The 18,166-nt window shown below is 36.7% G+C and overlaps 4 protein-coding genes across 6 annotated transcripts; 1 reads left to right on the top strand and 3 right to left on the bottom strand.

The window, feature by feature from the left end:
* Positions 1–1,240: 1,240 nt before the first annotated feature.
* On the bottom strand, positions 1,241–5,256 carry LOC133729341 (transcription factor GTE12-like). 3 transcript variants are annotated; one of them, XM_062156853.1, is made up of 11 exons: positions 5,045–5,256; positions 3,834–4,641; positions 3,644–3,707; positions 3,423–3,560; positions 3,251–3,330; positions 3,108–3,168; positions 2,937–3,020; positions 2,715–2,836; positions 2,526–2,592; positions 1,733–1,854; positions 1,241–1,638 (listed from the first exon to the last, which is right to left on the bottom strand). In XM_062156853.1, the coding sequence occupies exons 2-11, from the start codon at positions 4,587–4,589 to the stop codon at positions 1,447–1,449; spliced, it is 1,686 nt and encodes a 561-aa protein (XP_062012837.1). In that variant the 5' UTR covers positions 4,590–4,641; positions 5,045–5,256; the 3' UTR covers positions 1,241–1,446. The 3 variants fall into 3 exon arrangements, with proteins under 3 accessions (XP_062012837.1, XP_062012836.1, XP_062012838.1); XM_062156852.1 differs by having other exon boundaries at positions 3,834–4,628; XM_062156854.1 differs by having other exon boundaries at positions 3,260–3,330; positions 3,834–4,628; positions 5,045–5,254.
* An 887-nt stretch (positions 5,257–6,143) lies between these two features.
* Positions 6,144–7,557, bottom strand: LOC133733061 (large ribosomal subunit protein eL42-like). The gene is made up of 4 exons (XM_062160672.1): positions 7,421–7,557; positions 6,656–6,835; positions 6,458–6,532; positions 6,144–6,369 (listed from the first exon to the last, which is right to left on the bottom strand). Exons 1-4 carry the CDS (start codon positions 7,421–7,423, stop codon positions 6,310–6,312), a joined length of 318 nt encoding a protein of 105 aa, XP_062016656.1. The 5' UTR covers positions 7,424–7,557; the 3' UTR covers positions 6,144–6,309.
* A 1,111-nt stretch (positions 7,558–8,668) lies between these two features.
* On the bottom strand, positions 8,669–11,094 carry LOC133733060 (bidirectional sugar transporter SWEET2a-like). The gene is made up of 6 exons (XM_062160671.1): positions 10,754–11,094; positions 10,119–10,155; positions 9,810–10,026; positions 9,561–9,719; positions 9,328–9,447; positions 8,669–9,235 (listed from the first exon to the last, which is right to left on the bottom strand). The coding sequence occupies exons 1-6, from the start codon at positions 10,812–10,814 to the stop codon at positions 9,122–9,124; spliced, it is 708 nt and encodes a 235-aa protein (XP_062016655.1). The 5' UTR covers positions 10,815–11,094; the 3' UTR covers positions 8,669–9,121.
* A 1,456-nt stretch (positions 11,095–12,550) lies between these two features.
* On the top strand, positions 12,551–18,166 carry LOC133733059 (exonuclease 1). Its single transcript, XM_062160670.1, has 15 exons — positions 12,551–12,803; positions 13,264–13,383; positions 13,960–14,083; positions 14,214–14,351; positions 14,437–14,646; positions 14,815–14,990; positions 15,075–15,147; positions 15,536–15,653; positions 16,143–16,402; positions 16,484–16,529; positions 16,622–16,977; positions 17,060–17,111; positions 17,403–17,625; positions 17,713–17,866; positions 17,949–18,166. Exons 1-14 carry the CDS (start codon positions 12,643–12,645, stop codon positions 17,795–17,797), a joined length of 2,142 nt encoding a protein of 713 aa, XP_062016654.1. The 5' UTR covers positions 12,551–12,642; the 3' UTR covers positions 17,798–17,866; positions 17,949–18,166.

Genomic DNA, 18,166 nt, shown 5'->3' with positions numbered 1-18,166 from the left:
AACCTAGTAGTAGATCTGCTGATCGACCTTCAGCACTCTCATCATTCAATCATAAGAAATTTTATCTTTTCAAATTATAAGATGGGTATTACAGGCTTCTATACCAGTCCAGAGGCCTGCGTGTTCGTAAAATAAAATTTCTGCCTATGTTATATATTACAGGAGTGAGTAAAACTAAATCTATGGACAACTTGGGATCCTAATAGATCTCTCTCATTTGGCCTTGCTTTACTATTATTATATTTTATATATATATATAACAACAAACAACACGTTAGTTTGTCAAAAAAACAAACAAACAACACCTCTGCCAACGAATCTTACCAACGTGTTGCTAAGCTGGTCCTCTGGAATTCGGTTGATAGATAAACGTCGACACAAATTTGTTTCTTCATATATGACAAGTGGTGCCGAAAATTCGTTGGCAGAAGCTCCTTCAATTTTTTCATATATAAGATTGCCAAAAAAAAAAATTCATATCAAACTAGTGGTGACGAATATTTAGTTGGCGAACTGGTTGTTTAGAGCAACTCTAACAGCTTTTCCATATTTTGATTTTTCTCTACTTTAGAGAAAAATGAGTCTCTTTTGCTCTAACAGATTCCTTATAATTATCCCTATTTTAGAGAGAGTGAGGAAATTTTCTCTTCCCTATATTTACAGCAATCTCTAAAATTTAAGAAAGAATATGGAGATTTTAGAGATTGCTATAAAATAGAGTATCTGTTGGAGTTGGAGAAGAAAAAGATGCTAAAGCTTTGATTTTTACTTCCCTATTATACAGAAATTATAAGAAAGCTGTTGGAGTTGCTCTTATGATTTTCTCTATCCTTTCCATTGTTTGGAGATAAGGAAAATAAAACTTCTGAAGTCATTGAGAAATTTTTCCAAGTTACCGGTGTGACGCCTTAATTAGATTTTGACAAGTGTATAATAAATTACCACCGAATGACAAGTCGTCAGCAAAGGTCATTAGCATTCTTTTGTTTAAAATAATCCTTTGGACAGAGAAAAATTTTAGCAAGGAAAAGCCAAAGTCATTTGGCATTTATTTTAATCTTTTTTTTGCATTTGACAAAAAAAAATAAAAAAAGGCCTTTAGAAACCTCCGACACAGGTGTGGCAAGGTCATTTGGCATTTTTATTCAATTAGGTCTCTGTTTATGAGAAAAAGAAATTCATACCCACAGACAGTTATAACCAAGTAATCAATCAATTCAATTCATACCAACAAGAGAAATAACCTGTGGAGTTAGCCTCCAATAATTTCTTTTCATTCTTTTATACCTAATATTTCATATATATATATACACATGATTCATCAGTGTAATTCACCTAATTTCATTTACAATGGTCTCTTCCCTCTCAAAACATCCCCGAGTTGGAGAACAGAAACACATACAATCATATAATATAAGTCTGAAGCCAAGCCAAGTCAAAGCTGTGTCACAAAATTTCCCCTTCCTCCCCTTCCTCCAATTCATCAACATCTACTGTATACTCTTCCTTGATAAATAAACCAAGTCGCTCCAGTGGTGAACGGAAGTGTGATCCCCAAGAGCCACCATTATATCCGGCTAATCTTTTAAGTTCCTCTAGGATATAGCAATTCTGCTCAAACACAACAGTCCTCTCCATCTGGATGAAATTAGTCATCATATTAGACCACAAAGGTACCAAAGATGATAACGCCCACTAATGAAGATGTATATACAATAGAACAAAAGTTAACCTTTTCAAGGGCAATACGAGCTTCTTCTCTCTCTTTTTCTTGTCGCTCCTTCAATTCAAGCTCAGCCTGCCTTTGTGCGGCAGCTTCCGCAGCTCTTATTTCAGCTTCAATCCTTGCCTTCTCTGTAATACGATAAAATTATGATCATCAGTCAAAAGGCAGCTGTAGACAGAGAGAGAGAGGGAGGGAGATCCATTTGCAAACGATCAGCAATACTTGTTATATTCCCTTAATAAAACAATTATATATATCAAGAAACAAGTACCAGACAACATGTACTCAAACTAGTCGTCAACAAATGTTACTACTCATGCCATTAAAAACTCATTCACCATAATGACAAAAAAGGGGATGTTCAAAGAAGACATAGCTGTTTCATAAATGCCAGTTTTTCTAACAGGCGCAAGAGTAACATGGCTTTGCAAACAATACATGAACTTCTAAAACAGATGGTTACATAAATGAATTTTGATGGCATATTCTAAGAACTCAACCAAACAACAATTTATACTAATTTATGTATGTTACCAAAAGGGATTTTTTTATTTCATGAAGATGACTACACAGAACGGACAATATATTATCTAGATTTCTATAATGACCTGTTTTACAATATTTTTTTTTTTTTGATAAATCTGCATACTGATTAATAATATTATATTAGCACATATGGGTGTTTCCGCAGACAAGAGAAATGCTTCAATAACAAAAATTTAAAGGAGAGCCGTCCTTCAAATGTACAGACAAAAGAAAAGAAAAGAAAATACTAATAAAGAAGATATGTTTAGATCACCTTCACGCTGCTTCCGCTCTAATCTCGCCTTTTCTTGTTGCATCTTCAGTGGATCACTTCTATTACCCTGCATATGAGGAAACAGTATTTAGTGAATCAATGATATAAGAGCAGACAATGACTAAAATGCTGCAAACAAATGCATCAAACAAAACTTGCATGATCTTTTATCAAAAAGAGAAGTCTTACTTGATCAAGTAGACTTTTCTGTTGAGCTTTCAAAATAGTATCCGCAAAGCGACTCTTCAGCATTGCAGCACGGAGAGCCTTTTTTGGTGATAGTGGAACACTAAAAATAGGAGTGCTCCATTCTAGACAAAATTGATGACAACAAATTAATAATATGTAATATGCCAAGTTGAAGGGTTAAAGGAAACAAAACTCGATTCAGGCATTGCTAAGGAAACTGACCTTCTCCAGAAGCAGCATCTGTGACTGGGGTTGTAAGCTGAGAACTGGGACATATGGTTTCCTCATCCAGAGCACTTACGGCCCCTTCAAATTCCAACACCATTCTACTACTTAGATCACTAAAGCAAAACTGGCTAAAAATCATATATTTGTAAAGTTATGTCGTCTCACCATCAGACTCTGGATCTGACTTGCTCATATGGGATGTAGAAGAGCTTTTTGCTTGACAATCCTGAAATTGAACAAAAGGTTACAATTTACAAAGCATAATACTTTTAACAGAAACTTTTGAGGATGTCAAACAGAGATACTACCATACATACCGGTCCGGATACATTGGCAATAGACAAATGATGATTTTGTTCTCTGCCTACAGACCTCTCAGAAGATATGTCTGAAACAAAAAGAGAGAGAATTAATTTCAAGCAGATTCTAAAGCGTGAAATGTGCCAGCAAAAGAAAAGATCAAAAGATCAAATAACTAACCACTTGAGGAGCGATAGTCAGTGCGTAGGCTGCATCGGCATGTAATGTTGCCACACGTTCCACATTTGCTACCAACCAAGCTTGGTGGCTGCTTTGCACTTCTAGAGCCAGAAGATTGTCTGCCACCACTATCGCAGCCTATATGACACACACACAATTATCTCTAAAGACCCTCAACTAGCTCCTATAAATAGCACAAAGCAGAAACTTGCATACTATACCTCTATTGAAGTTCTTTCCCGACATTTTTGGAGTGGAGTTCTTGACTGTTTTAGCAAGCTCTACCTGTATAAACAAAGTACATACAACTTAGACAGAGTGACAAGATGCAAACTTTTAAAATGGCAAATAGCAGCGGAATAATTAACCGCACAAAAAGTTTACTTCAATGTTATACCGACTACCGCTTACCTCACCATCACTTACACCAAAAGCAGCTCCAACATTCTCTTTGCTGGGGACTGGGCTTTTGGACACTGATACACTCTGAAACGGAGTAGATTTATGGGTATTCAGTCTTGTATCAGTTATTTCAGTTATTTTCTTAACTTGCCCACACGAATTTTTCCCCATATCAACCTTCGAGCTTCCCTGACTCCACTTCACATCGAGATGTCTCCATTTCATCTCAAACTTCGTATTTAGGTCTTTTGCCATCTGATGAAAAGGATTGCCCGGGGGATTATAGAGCATGGCATTAGAAAAGGTCAATCTGACATCAGCTGCGAACTCTCCAGCACCAAAATACAAATTTCTGTCCAGCTTTGATTTGATCGTTCCCAAATCCATGGGAGAAGAGATGACATCAAAATAATCAGGAATTTGTAGCTCAACAGGATCAACTGGTTTTCTGAAGGCCCAAGAGTCCTTATGAGAAATCAGTGTATTCAGAATTGTTGAACACTGACCCTTCACTTTACGATCCATCTTCAGCTTCTTCTCTCTCGGAGCCTCAATATCCCCTGGGGGTCCCCTCTTCTTACCACCCGGGAGAGAAGTTTGTGCAACAGAGCTCAAACCCCTGGCTGACACTGTATTCCCAAAGTCACGCGACACTTTCCCGTCATCGGATTGCCCTATTTTCCCGGGCTCAACTTCTATTCTTTTGCAGGAAAATTTGATCTTCAGCTTGCTGCCCGATAACATGGTTGTTTCGGTGGCAATCATAGTAAAAACACACACTCCGAAACAGAAGACGAACACAGCCTGAATTCAAGTTCTAATAAATCAGATAGGCATTCAGAAAATTAACCCAATAACTACACGAACTGGTGTACTATTCATACTTATACTGTATAAGTTATACAGTACAAAGAACAAAGAAACAGATAACCCAAATACATAATCGAAACCCAGAAGCGCGTTGGGAGACTTCAAATTCAACTAAACAAGAACGATTTGCAGTAGATCATTAACAAAACCAAATACCCAAATCGTTGATCCCAAATCGTGCCCTAGAGACGATCTAATACGAGATCGGCGAGATAAGTAACTAGGATCGAAGAACTGACCAAAAAATTAAAAAATGAAACGGAAAACCCTAACTTTGAACAGACAAAGAATCGAAGCCCTAAATTGGTGATGGAAGTAAAATTCGCGGGATTAGGGTTTGAAGAAGTTACCGGAATTGAAAGAAAGGCGGAGACTTGACGGTGGAATCGGGCGGCGGGATCGGAGAGCGAGAGAGAGGGCTACGCCCCACGCCCCTCTCGAAGTCGTCGAATCGTATCCGGAGAGGAGAAGGGAAGAGAAAGAGAGAAGGGTTTTAGAGAGTGATTGGAAGAAGGAGAGAGTGAGCTTATCATTGAGAGTTAGAGTCGGTTTTAGAGACCCACTAGGGTTTTTCACTGTTAAATCATTTATTTATTTGGATTTTTCCTTTTTTTTTAATTTTAAAAAGAAAATAATATTTTCTCTAGAGACGTGAAAAGACTTTCTTCGATATTTCAGTGGTTTTTGTCTTTTTTTTTTGAGAGAGATATTTTGGTGTTAGTTACGCGTATGTTAATTACGCGTAAAAGCCAGCAGGGGATATTCTTTTAGATTCTTTAATGTTCAACATGCTTTGGTTTCCCATTGGAAGATTACATTTTCACCCTTTTGTTTCCATCCCTTTATCTGTTTTTATAGACCATGGTGAAAAAATGAAGGTAAATTTTTATCTCGTGAAAATTCACCAGGTTGCTGTTGTGAATCGAATTGCGACAATGGAAAAAAACCGAAATAATAAGGCCCTCCTACAGAATATCAAGTTTCAGCTATCACATAATGCCATAGCACACACTTGCTGTGTTTAAGTGCAGGTCTCCGAATATTAGAAGCCAAAGGCGAGCAGATAGAAGTTTCTCTAGCAATTGACCTTACAAATGAGAACAGGGTTCAAGGCCAATATAGATGCGTATTGAATATTTCAAAATCAGGTGGAAAATGAACTCATATATTGTCAGATTTTCCTTCAGCAACATTCAAACTCAATGATCCATTGACAACTAGGGGTCGGATTAAAAGATAAGTCGCAGTTTCCTCGACTCATCCTTCATTCCTTCCCAAACAATTCTTCATACAAAACTTTCTAGTTTGGAAACAGACCAAAGTAAATCAGCAAGCTAAGCACAGACTCAGATATGGGTTTAAACCAAACGAGGTTAACAGATAGCTTAATCTAAAGATACTGGTGCAGATGAGCACTGAAACAGATGCACAAGTACTAGAGATGAGCTGTATTTTAAGTCTAATTTTCAAATTCTGAATTGAAGGGCAGAAAAGTGTCATAACACCATGAAGTTTTACATAAAAACTAATAAAATCTCAAAACAGATCTTCCATATTAGCTTAAAAGTCTCCAACAAAGGACAGCAGCATAAGATAAAAACCAAAAACACTCCATTTAGAAAAGCGATGTTCCCTTTCCCTTCTTGTCTCCACCAATCTCAAAGTGCTTGCACCTCTGCAATAACAAACAGAAACGAGTTAAGAGGACTGCCTCAATTCACAACTGCAACCAAACAAAAGCATACATAAACTAAAACACTGACCTTGATTGGATGCTGAGAAACATGCTTGCATCCCTGGCATTGGAGCCTTAGAACAATCTTCTTGGTAGTCTTGGCCTGTTTGGAAATGTAAAAGTTAACATTAAGATTTATGAACATAGATAATAAGCCAAGGCAAAATTCACTGAAGCTTAAAGAGGTGAAGATCAATGTGTCTACAGCAAAGACTAATGATTATACCTTCTTGTGAAAGACTGGCTTGGTCTGACCTCCATAACCAGACTGCTTGCGATCGTAACGACGCTTTCCCTGAGCAGCAAGACTATCCTTGCCCTTCTTGTACTGTGTAACCTTGTGCAAGGTGTGCTTCTTGCACGCCTTGTTCTTGCAGTAGGTCTTCTTAGTCTTGGGAACGTTCACCTAAAACATTCCAAATTCAGTCATCATCCCTCTACCCCATTTCAAAACAAATCAATCAGGAATAAAAAAACAGAACACAGACAGTGCATTTCGATAAACGCCCATTACAATAAGCAGCATGAGAAACATGTCCAATGATCCAAGCCCAACAAATCAAAACAGAAACCAATTAAAATTGAATTGCGCAATCTATCAAAAACCCTACAACAGGATGCAGCACAGTAATTCACCAACCCAAGTCTATGTAATCCATTCTCTCTTTCAATACTCTTTTCTATATCCAAAGACAAACATAACATAAAGTCAATTCCTTTACATGGTAAATTGCTGAGAAACTACTTTGATGAATCGTAACACAACAGAACACACTATAAAAACCCCAACCCAAACTCTATACCAGCTTCAATCCATAACATACAGCCAAATAATTGAAGTTCTAGCTAAAGTAAACCACAAAGAAATTGAAAATTGATAACCATGGAATTCACGATTGAATTTCTAAGGGAGGACGAAAGTAAACAGATCCAGAAATCAAATCGAGCTATGCCGTAAGTGTATGAAGCAGAGAGAAAGAGAGAGAGGTACCATGGTGAAGGCAGCGGCTCGATACAGAAATGAGTTGAGCAGCGAAAGCGGCCTGGATGGTGAAGCTGAAACCCTAGAGGTGTGTGAGAGCTATCGTTCCGCTTTTATACTTGATTTGCTGGGCTTTAGGTCGGTTCGTAATTATTTTATTTTTAAAAGTGGGTTTGGGCTTTCTAGACTGATATTGAAGTTGGGCTCTGCTACTACTGAATTAGCCCGTCTCTTTTCTTTTGTGCTAAAAACTTCGATGATAAGCCTCTTTTGTTGGAGAACCAAACACCCTCCTTGGTAAGTGTTGCTTCTTAATTTCATTTACGTTGGACTTGATTAATGTGTTATATGGTCACTTGTTACACCTTTAATGCGGTGTGAACTTAACCCGACGAGAGACACGAGTTCGATTATAGGTCACTATGGACGAGTTCAGATTTGCTAAGAGCAACTCCAACAACTTCCTCATATTTTGATTTTTCTCCACTTTAGGGAAAAAATAGTCTCTTTTGCTCCAACAGATTCCCTATAACTTTCCCTATTTTAGGGAAAGTGAGGAAAGAGAAAACCAAATTCCCTATATTTACAGCAATGTCTAAAATTTTAAGAAAGAATATGGAGATTTTAGAGATTGTTGTAAAATAGGGAATCTGTTGGAGTTGGAGAAGAAAAAGATGCTAAAGCTTTAACTTTTGCTTCCTTATTATACAGAAATTATAGGGAAGCTGTTGGAGTTGCTCTAATCAGGGATATTGAATTTCACTACCTTATTTGTCAAGATATATTTATTGATACCTGAAAAGCTATTATCTAAAGCTCTCAACATTCTAATAGAGTGAATGTCCACGAGGCCTCTTACCTTATTGGGCAGCACCTACACGCACGCACGCACGCGCACACATACACAAATACATACGGTATACACTGCAATATGATCCAGATTATCTGCACACCATGGGTGTACAAAGTATATTGAGCTTGAATGTTTTTTCTTCCTTTTGCCCATTCATCATACCCCTTTCTCAGTTATCACTTTGATTTTATGTTTTGCAAGTTGTGTATATTGCAGCTTTATGCCGTTACTCTTTTGGGGTTGGATGGTGATGGCCTGATGGGGTTGAAGTAGTTGCAAAGTGGCTTGACTTTGGTCTGTCTATTTCGCTTTCGGGGTTAGGAAATGACTGATTTCAGCCACAAAGCGCATTAGGCTTTCTGAATTCAATACAATCATAGGAATATGGTGCGGCAACAGTGATCTATAACCACTTCCAGGTTTCAATCAGGCTTTACAATCTGTCAAGTAAAGCTTTCTGAATTGCATGCATATAAATCTGTCACGACTTATATAACGATGTAGAATTTCTGCATATTCACAGATCTATGCTTCAAAAACTGTTCACTGAGTTGCTTGTGTTGTAGACAAATATACCAACCAAACAAACCCAAACCACTTTTGAACTTTCAGACTCTACATTTTACACATATAACATTTCCAAAATCTGGTACTACATTATCACCTAACCCTTACTGGCCAAGAACAGACTGTGGAAAATGATTTTTTTTCCGATGTACTTTTTCACTGTTAAGGCCAGGCTTCTTATTTAGTGCTAATGCTCTTTCCTGCTATTGAATCTCGATTGAAACCTCTTCCTCTAGACAGATACATGTTGTTTTCAGCAAATGAGAACATCTTCAGTAATACGAGTTTGGTCACACATATCTAACTATCAAGGGTTCTCTCAAGTCTTTCTTAGATAGACTGCTGTAGTAGAAGTACAAAGCCAATTGGACAATAGCCAAAATTGTTCCAATACCATTCGGAAACTGCACAAGAAATTAAATAAAGTGAGATGTGGTTGCTGCCTAAAGCGATAATTTAACTGCTGAAATTTGTCAGCACCAAACACAATACTTACATATAGGAATGGATCTTCCTTGAACACTCCGTATGCAGAGAAAGAGAGACTCATCAAGAAGGTTGCAAGAGAAAGATAGAATGGCATGAACTCGACGCTCCTTGTTTTTATCACCAATTTCTGAAATAATGGATATATGTGAAACCACATGTGTGATGAATGTGAAATTAAAGCAAATCAGAAATTGCAGTGTCTGAAAGCAAGTTAAAAGAGATCTGTTCGCATGAACTTACTATGATAAACAGCGGCGAAGCAAACATTGAGATAAGTGAAAAAACACTCAAATATCCGACAAATGTCTGCCTTCCATCATAGTCTAAAACTCTTAAGCTCACATAGACTATCAATCCAAAAATAGCAAGAACTACCAGTAGCAATCCCAGCATCCTCACCTGCAATCAGCATTGTAGAGACCAGACGATTAGCAGAGTTCTAAGAGGAATATCAATAAGAAATGGAAGTAGGCTTGGGGGAATGGTTACCTTAATTTCTTTTTCAGCATAAGCGATGAAAATGCTTATGTAGATTAACTGGAAAACTGCCCCAAATGAATTGACTGTAGCCACCAATATGATCCCAGTCTTCACAGCAGGCGAGCCATACCAGAGGCATATCAAGCAATTCAAAAAGGCATATATGTAAGGCAATCCTGAGAATTGTTCCGTTGACTTGTTTCGGATGATTCTCTTAAATGTTGGTCTGGAAAACATAAGAAAAGATTCATACATCAAAGGCGAGGTGAAAAGTTTCTGAAGTGTTCATTTTTCCTATAAATTCCATAAAGAACTTACATTGGTGAGACAAACAACACAAATGCAAAGACATTACCTGCAGTGGACAAAAGGGTATTAGAATTTGTGAATAGGCATATTGATAAGATAAGGTAAAACTATATCCACTTAGTATATAGCATATCAATACAGATGATCAAATTATGAGATTTATAGTATCAAGGCAATATTCTGAATTTCAGATGTGGAATTAATTAAAAAGAAGAAATATTGAGTCTGATTTCTGTCAGATGTGGATTACTTAAAATCATTGGTTATGAAATTGAGATAATGTAAAAAAACAATGATGAAATTCATCAGAAGAATTTTGGGTTACTGGAAAAATATGTCCGGCTAGAAGCATAATCATACAACTCCACACCTAAGCTGATTCTCACGCATCTTAAATGGACAAAGATATGAATTTTCATCCCAATTAGCAATCAAAAGGTCTCAATTTCTAGAAAAGTTCCAGACCCAGAAGAGTATATTCCTAGTTCATTCAAAAGGATTCAAGATTCAGGTACCCAGTTACCAGAAATCTAAAAGTCAGCCATATAATGGAAGAAAAGCTCCAAGCATATAGCCAAATATCAACAAGGGAAGATGCATGATGACTGATGAATCGGAAACAGTGTCAAATTAAGAAAGGGTACCAGCAATTCCAGCTGCAACACTGAAACCTAAATACACAGAAGACAACTCCATTGTCAACATGATCCCTAAAATATCAAAGCCACTGATAATTTTGTATTCAACTTTCACTCCACAATTACTCAACTACTCAACACCAAACAACAGCTTTCTCTCTCCCTCTCTGTTTCTCTCCTGCAAATTTGTACACCGGGCACTCTATGATAAATGGTCCACAAGCAAAGCCTGTTTATAGCAAAATGGATTGGATGAAATTTAAACTAAAAAAAAACATGTGTTTTTTCACTTTGTAAGATAGAGAGAACTGGCACCCTTTATTATATATCTACCTCTACAGAATCTATCAGATTTTTTTGTGTGTCAAATTTATAGTAAACCCAATGTGGGTTTCCAACCATTTATTCTTTACTGCTGTTCTATATATAGCATATACAATGATTGAACCAATAGTAAGAGATTAGTTTTACAGCTATGAAATAGAAATGTCATACTCACACCCAATTCTACTTTGTGGCTTAGACAGACTTCAAGTGGACTCAGCCTTCACTATCAGTCATCAACTGGTAGAGATTTTTCTCATCAAAAAAAAAAAAATGGTAGAGATTGCTTTTTGGGCCATATAAATTAAGAAACTTGTTTCCTTCCTCCTTATTATGAATATCTTTGCATATCTTTCCAATATATATATAAGTTGTAGTGGTTATAAATCTATAAGCACATGTCTTATGTACATACAGTCATAGCTGAAATTGAATATGGTATCGAATATTGGGATCTGCAGAATGAACTGGGTCGGCTGAAAAATCAAGTGGAACATACAAACACATCGGTCTTCATCAAAAAATTTATTCTCTAATATGAACAGATTATACCAAATTTTAACACTAGTAGCTTATGTATAAGAATACAAAATGGATCTTTCAATTGGTCTCTGAAAATGTTGGAAAAAAAAAATGTCTCCTAGCTGCAACGTTGATGCTAATAGTGGTTCAGAATCCAGAACATTTTGTTGAATAAAAAGCATTACAGATTCTTTTCTTCTTTAATCACTTGGACACTATTGACCAAGAAGGTTCATGGTCACAGATGGATTGTTGGCTACTAGCCAAAATTTGTTTTGCATAACCTAAATTAAGGGTCCGAAAGGAGCTGACCACAAAACCATAAATTTGAATTGTGACCATAGATAGGGGAGTTCCACGTATCTCTTAACTTACAATTTCATAACTCGATTTTTCATAAACATTTCAGTGAGATATAGGGCACGGTCAAACACTCACTTAAACACAAAGCAAGTGCGCATTCCATGTGCTTGGTTTCTCTTATAAGTTATAATGAATTATGCAATTCTTACTCAATCAATGATAAAATAAATCATAAAATTAACTTCGTACATAGGTAAGTCATGGATTCGAGTCACCATAGGAGCAGGAGTGAAACCATTTGATCATCTTTGTAAAAAAAAAAAAAAAAAAAAAAAAAAACCCCAAAAGTATATAATATATAAGTCATAAAGTAAGCACTATAATTGTAACAAGAAAACAAAAAGAGTAGCACTCTAACTTTCTTGGACACACTCATTCGTCTTTTTGTGAACATGACTTTATAGTAGTACTATGGGCCTGGTAAGGTCTCTTTTGGGCTTCTATTTATTGTATTGGGCTTAACCCGAATTATTTCGGGTCTATTATTTACTCCGCTCCCCGCCAAATAAAACAGGAAAATTAGATTTCCCGCCATTTGTTTTTACCTTTTTGGGTAACTTTTGATGTTTGCCTCCATTTGGGTCCAACCCTCCGTCCTCCTATAAACCCTCTCTCTCTCTTTTGATTAGATGAAGAAATTTGAAGGCAGCTGATAGCCTTCGTTTGGGGTTTTGAGAAAGAAGAAGATGGGGATTCAAGGGCTTCTGCCCTTGTTGAAATCGATAATGGAGCCAATCCACATTAAGGACTTGAAGGGCTCTTGTGTGGCCATCGATACCTACTCTTGGCTTCACAAAGGTGCCCTGTCCTGCAGCAGAGACCTCTGTAAAGGCATACCCACTTCCAGGTCTCTCTTTGTTTTACCAAAATTTGTTGAATTTGGGATAATGGGGTTTTGGGTTTTAGGGTCATCTGTGCCCTAATTTGGCTGAAATTTTTGGTGGGTTTATGAAATGGGATGATGGGTTCTTGTTGTTTTGATCGGTTTGGTGGAAATGTGATGATGGGTCGGCTTTGTTTACTTGTTTTGATGCGTTTTGGCGTTATGGGTCTTGTTTTTGTGTCATTTCTGGTTATAATTAGGTGAAATTGTACTTGTTTAGATTTCCAAATTGAGGAATTGAGCTTAAAGAACCCACATTTTCCAGTTAGCTTGTGAGGAAGGCTCATATGGGTTGCTAAAAATCACAACTTTTTATGATTCAGAAAGCTACATTTAAATTTTGTGCAGTTGGTTTAGAACTAGGATGAGATTTTAGTGACAAAGAGATGAGGTTGATCTGTATGTATTTCATTTCTGATGTTAGGCACATTGACTACTGCATGCATAGAGTGAATCTGCTTCGGCATTACGGTGTTAAGCCTATAATTGTCTTTGATGGCGGTCTTCTACCAATGAAGGGTGAACAAGAGAACAAGCGTGCAAGGTATGCTGGTATCTTCGCTTCTTTTACTTACATTCAGTTGGTAATTCATAATCATTTTGGCTGCTCTCATTTATTTATGCCATTTGAATTATATGTTGTGCTGTATCTAACATATAGCTCACTAGTAATATTTTTAGGCGACAAACTACTTAAGAAGCTGTCTAAATCCTGAAAGTAGATTAATGCATATGCTTCTGTATGTGATTGTCATGGGAGAAAGAATTGTCTTATGTAGCTTAGGGCTCAGATGGGCCCAAATACCTAGTTCAACTTATGGTAGTTCTTTTTTTCATTTCCTCTTGTCTTGGATTGGGTCTCTCAACTCAACCCCTTCATCAAAACCACTGTGTCCATGTCATTTCTACTACCTCATTTGGTAAGCTTCCTAATAATTTTAATTCTTGATTGGTTTGTTTGATCGTCTCTGCACACAAAGTAAAGCTGCTGTTCTTTCTCTGCCATCCTTATTATTTTGATAGATTAAAAGATACTGCATTGGTGCTTGCCTTTCAATAGTGAAGGAGAAAGTTCATGAGTAACTCTACTTAGGAACTGTTTTGAATCATTCTAATGCAGGGCAAGAAAGGAAAATTTTGCGCGTGCTATTGAGCATGATTCCAATGGCAATTCTTCTGCTGCTTATGAGTGCTACCAGAAAGCTGTTGACATTTCACCTTCTATTGCCCTAGAGTTAATCCAGGTTAGGAAACTAGTTTTACAATAGTCTAAGAAACACACTATCTCTTTAAAAGAATGACAGCTTCAAAGCCATATTTCTGCTGTACTAGATTATGCTTCTTCTCTTTTACTAACATTGTTGCTTCTGAAAGGTGTTAAAGCGGGAGAATGTGTCTTATGTTGTGGCTCCATATGAGGCAGACGCACAAATGACCTTCTTAGCAGTCAGCAAACAGGTGGAGGCAGTCATCACTGAAGACTCTGATCTAATACCATTTGGATGTCCTAGGGTAAGCTATCTAGCAAAGATTGCCTATTTCTTTACTGCTAGAATTTTACTGTCCGAGTAATGCTTTAATCTTTTCCCAAATTCAGATTATCTATAAAATGGACAAATTTGGGCAAGGTGTTGAGTTTCAGTATTCAAGGCTACCTCGGAACAAGGACTTGAGCTTTGCAGGGTTCACAAAACAGATGGTTCTGGAGATGTGTATTCTTAGTGGTTGTGACTATTTGCAGTCATTGCCTGGAATGGGACTTAAAAGGGCACATGCACTCATTAAAAAGTTCACAAGTTATGACAAGGTATAGTTATCATTCATGCTTGCAAGTGATTATATACATTTAGGGATACGGACCAACAACAGTGTTTTCATTTCTCAAAAATGTATTTTGTTCCTTCTTGTTGATGGATAAAAGACAGTTTCCTTCTATAAATCTTTTGTAAAGTGACTGATGGCTGGCCAATTTCAGGTTATTAAGCACCTGAAGTACAGTACTGTTTCAGTTCCTCCCCTATATGAAGAATCATTCAAGAAAGCAATAATGACTTTCCAGCATCAACGGGTTTATGATCCTGTTTCTCAAGATATTGTACATTTGTCTGATTTGTCTGTTGATGTTGAAGAAAATTTGGACTTCTTAGGACCATATCCTTTATATAGAATTAATTTTGTCATTACTTCCCATTCTGTTATTTTAAATACCTGAGTTTATGCCTTAACCTGGAATACATCTATACCACAACATATAGCTAAAGGTATAGCAGATGGGGATCTTGATCCATTTACCAACATGCCATTCCAGGTAACTTGTATGCAATTTATATAAGGTTTCTTTCCCCTCATTAGTCATTATGTGTTCTTCAAGTGTTTCATGTTATCTGTTTAGTTGCTGTGAGAATAATATTGCTGTCAAGTGTCAAGTATTCATTTTAAGTCTTTCCTGGTGTGTGCTAGTTTAGTCGCGACAGATGCAAATTTTCTTTTCTATAGTAAAAAGAAACAATTTGAAGGCTGCGTTGCTTTTATGCTTATTTAGAGCCCCAGTGCTTAAGACAGTATGACATGATGAGTCGTGTTCACAAATCTTACTACCTTTGCACACAACTCTTGTGAATAGACTATCCGTGATGTCCTATAAAAAAAATTATAAAAAAAAAATAGAGTTTGTGATTGATCCTCTTTGTTTGCAGCAACAGGAAGAGAAGATTAGTGCCAACACAAGTTCCCAACCCAAAAATGTGAATTTTGGATATACAAAGAAAAAGCTAGATTTGCCTGTGCAGAATAATCTTCTGACAAAGTACTTTTGTATCCTCTGAATCACTTTTTTTTTCAAGTTTGACTATTATTTAGGTATTTGTTTCAATACATTGTACTCACTGAAGTCATCATTTTGCTCAAGGGTCAAGTCCATTTCACAGTTACAAAAAGTAAAATTTTTAGCATTCTTTGTAATACATGGATCTTACCCTGTATTATGCATTTACTTTATTTGTCTTTTTGTTCTCTTTATACCTTTGCAGTATATGCTGCTCACATTTGTTAAGGTGTGATAGTTTTGTGTCATCCAGCAAAGGCTGCAAGCCTGCAAATATGCTTATAGGATCTGTGCCTTAAAAGTTTATTGCAGCATGATGCATGATGTGATTGTGCGAAGGGTAAAGTCTCATGACACACACACACACAATATATCACAGTATAGTTACAATAATTGTTATAGTTCTGGCAGCTATGTTGCATTTCTTACAGCTATATGTTTGGTTCAAGTTACGGAAATTTTCCTTAACAACTCTAAAGGCTTTGCTTCTCTTGAAGCAAAGAGAAAATTCAGGGCACCACGATCATCACCTGATGATCCAAGTCCAATTTCTAGTTCTAGTCTCAGCCCAGATGAGAATACCTCTGTGGATGATGCTTTTGGTAAAACCAACTTCTCAGGTTCTTCTCCCGGTCTAGAAGAACATGTCTCTGTGGATGATGCCGTTTGTACAACAAATTACTCAGAGCCCATTCTGCTTGACCCTGAAAACATTGGAAATACGCCTCCTAGTGATTCAGTGAGTTTCATAAATAGATGCTTATTGATCAACCATCCTTACAAATATTGTGATGTAATAAGTTGTCCTTGTTTTCTCTAGGTAGAAGATGGTTTTCCCACTGATTTATCAGAATCTCCAAATGATGGTAAGGATATAAGTTTCCCCGAGTAACTTTACAAATCCAGTTTTACTTTCTACCTACTCATCTTACTTGAATTTATGTTCCTACATTGACAGATATGGCGGGCAAGACAAGAAGTCCAGAAAGTACATTGTTACAACAACCCATACATTCAATTCACAAACCCTGTTTAACACTGCATAGGGAGCGTGAATGTAAGAATGCCCAAGGCACATTTGAGGGTAAAACAAGGACAGAGAACAGAAAGGTCATTGTAAGAAGTCCTTATTTTAAGGAGAAATCAAACAATGAAAATAAGCAGGAAGATAAACAAGAAAAAATCTTGTTGAAGGATTCTCTTGGCAACAATATGCATGATAATGCAGATCCTGAGAGTGCCCCTTTCGGGAATAGCCATTTCCCTAGAAAACTTGTGAAAAGGAAAAACTCCCCAAATGACAGCGTTCAAGAGGTATGTCCTTTCATTCTATGTTTTAACAATCTTTGTATTACTGACTGTTTTCTTATAAAATTTAATGTTTGAACTGTTTCAGGACAATGGGAAACCCAAACAAATGTGTACTAATGCATCACTACCTGATAACGGTAAGTGAGTTAGAACTCAGAAAACTAGGAGATCACTGTTTTGGAAATCAAAGTTATATTATATTTTTATTTATATGAATTTTTCTAGATAAGATTGTCTTATTCACTTATGCTATCCATGTTGATGCCAGATTGTATAGCAGTGCTTGTTAAATTCCACCTAATTATAAAACTGGGAAATTGGGAATATAGATTCCCATTAGTCCATCACATGAAGCAATTTATATTAAGAAGTCAGTAAATTGGATTATATAGTCGATCAAGGATAATTTGTTTGTTTCTTTTACATAGGTCCCTCTGCTTCCAGCCATGAAGCAACATTTAAGGACACAAAAACTGAAGAAGGAAGATTTGGATCCAACATTTCCCATTTGGGTCGTTACTCTGATATAGCAGAGAAGTCGATGGAAAATTTTGTTTCAGTAATATCATCATTTAGATTTGGCTCATCTGGTTCTCGTGCAAGTGGCCTCCGTGCTCCTCTGAAAGATGTTCGAAATACTTGTACCAATAGGTAATATTTATGGACCTAATCTTTAAGTTCATCTCCTTTCTTCTGCTACATAATCTTCATGAATAACTTGGTGTATGTTTACTATAGGACAACTGTTGGTGCTGACTTTAGCCAATTTGAATACGTACCAAATAATCAAAAGACAAAAACATCTCGAAAACGAAGAATTTAGGTTGCTGCAAAACACTTTTACTTGCAGTAAGCCAGCAATTGTTCTGAAGGCAACTCTGCTTGGTGACTGGTGAGTGGGGATGTGTAACTTGGTTTTTGCATCTGCAATTTATGATCTGGTAGTTTGTTGTAACATCCTATCAATTATGCAGATTCGTCGAAGACCAATTTTGGAGTTCATGAGGTTTTTGGTGAATCAAGAGCGCTGTCATGAGTTGAATATCACTGTGTTCTTCCTTTTTTCTTTTGTATAAAAAGCTTAATGAACTTGATTGCCTCTGTAATAGTTCATCTGTTGTATCAACATTGTGATATTGCATCTCATACATGAAACGATTTTAGCGCCATTTCTTATAATATATGAACTCGA

This window comes from Rosa rugosa, chromosome 2, assembly GCF_958449725.1.
Source record: "Rosa rugosa chromosome 2, drRosRugo1.1, whole genome shotgun sequence".
NCBI lineage: Eukaryota > Viridiplantae > Streptophyta > Magnoliopsida > Rosales > Rosaceae > Rosa > Rosa rugosa.
The sequence above is the reverse complement of the archived record's forward strand: the minus strand, read 5'-3'. Positions and strand labels throughout refer to the sequence as shown.

Coding starts and splice junctions, on each gene's coding strand:
- LOC133729341 (XM_062156853.1), bottom strand. CDS start 4,589: ATGATTGCCACCGAAACAACCATGTTATCGGGCAGCAAGCTGAAGATC. Junction 3,708..3,833: donor TTGGTGTAAGTGATGGTGAG/GTAAGCGGTAGT, acceptor TTGTTTATACAG/GTAGAGCTTGCTAAAACAGT. Junction 2,593..2,714: donor AGAAAAGTCTACTTGATCAA/GTAAGACTTCTC, acceptor CCTCATATGCAG/GGTAATAGAAGTGATCCACT.
- LOC133733060 (XM_062160671.1), bottom strand. CDS start 10,814: ATGTTGACAATGGAGTTGTCTTCTGTGTATTTAGGTTTCAGTGTTGCA. Junction 9,720..9,809: donor ATGCTGAAAAAGAAATTAAG/GTAACCATTCCC, acceptor TGCTGATTGCAG/GTGAGGATGCTGGGATTGCT. Junction 9,236..9,327: donor AGGAAGATCCATTCCTATAT/GTAAGTATTGTG, acceptor TTTCTTGTGCAG/TTTCCGAATGGTATTGGAAC.
- LOC133733061 (XM_062160672.1), bottom strand. Junction 6,533..6,655: donor AGCCAGTCTTTCACAAGAAG/GTATAATCATTA, acceptor ATTTCCAAACAG/GCCAAGACTACCAAGAAGAT. Junction 6,370..6,457: donor TTTCTCAGCATCCAATCAAG/GTCAGTGTTTTA, acceptor TTGTTATTGCAG/AGGTGCAAGCACTTTGAGAT.
- LOC133733059 (XM_062160670.1), top strand. CDS start 12,643: ATGGGGATTCAAGGGCTTCTGCCCTTGTTGAAATCGATAATGGAGCCA. Junction 15,148..15,535: donor TTACCAACATGCCATTCCAG/GTAACTTGTATG, acceptor CTTTGTTTGCAG/CAACAGGAAGAGAAGATTAG. Junction 17,112..17,402: donor TGCATCACTACCTGATAACG/GTAAGTGAGTTA, acceptor TCTTTTACATAG/GTCCCTCTGCTTCCAGCCAT.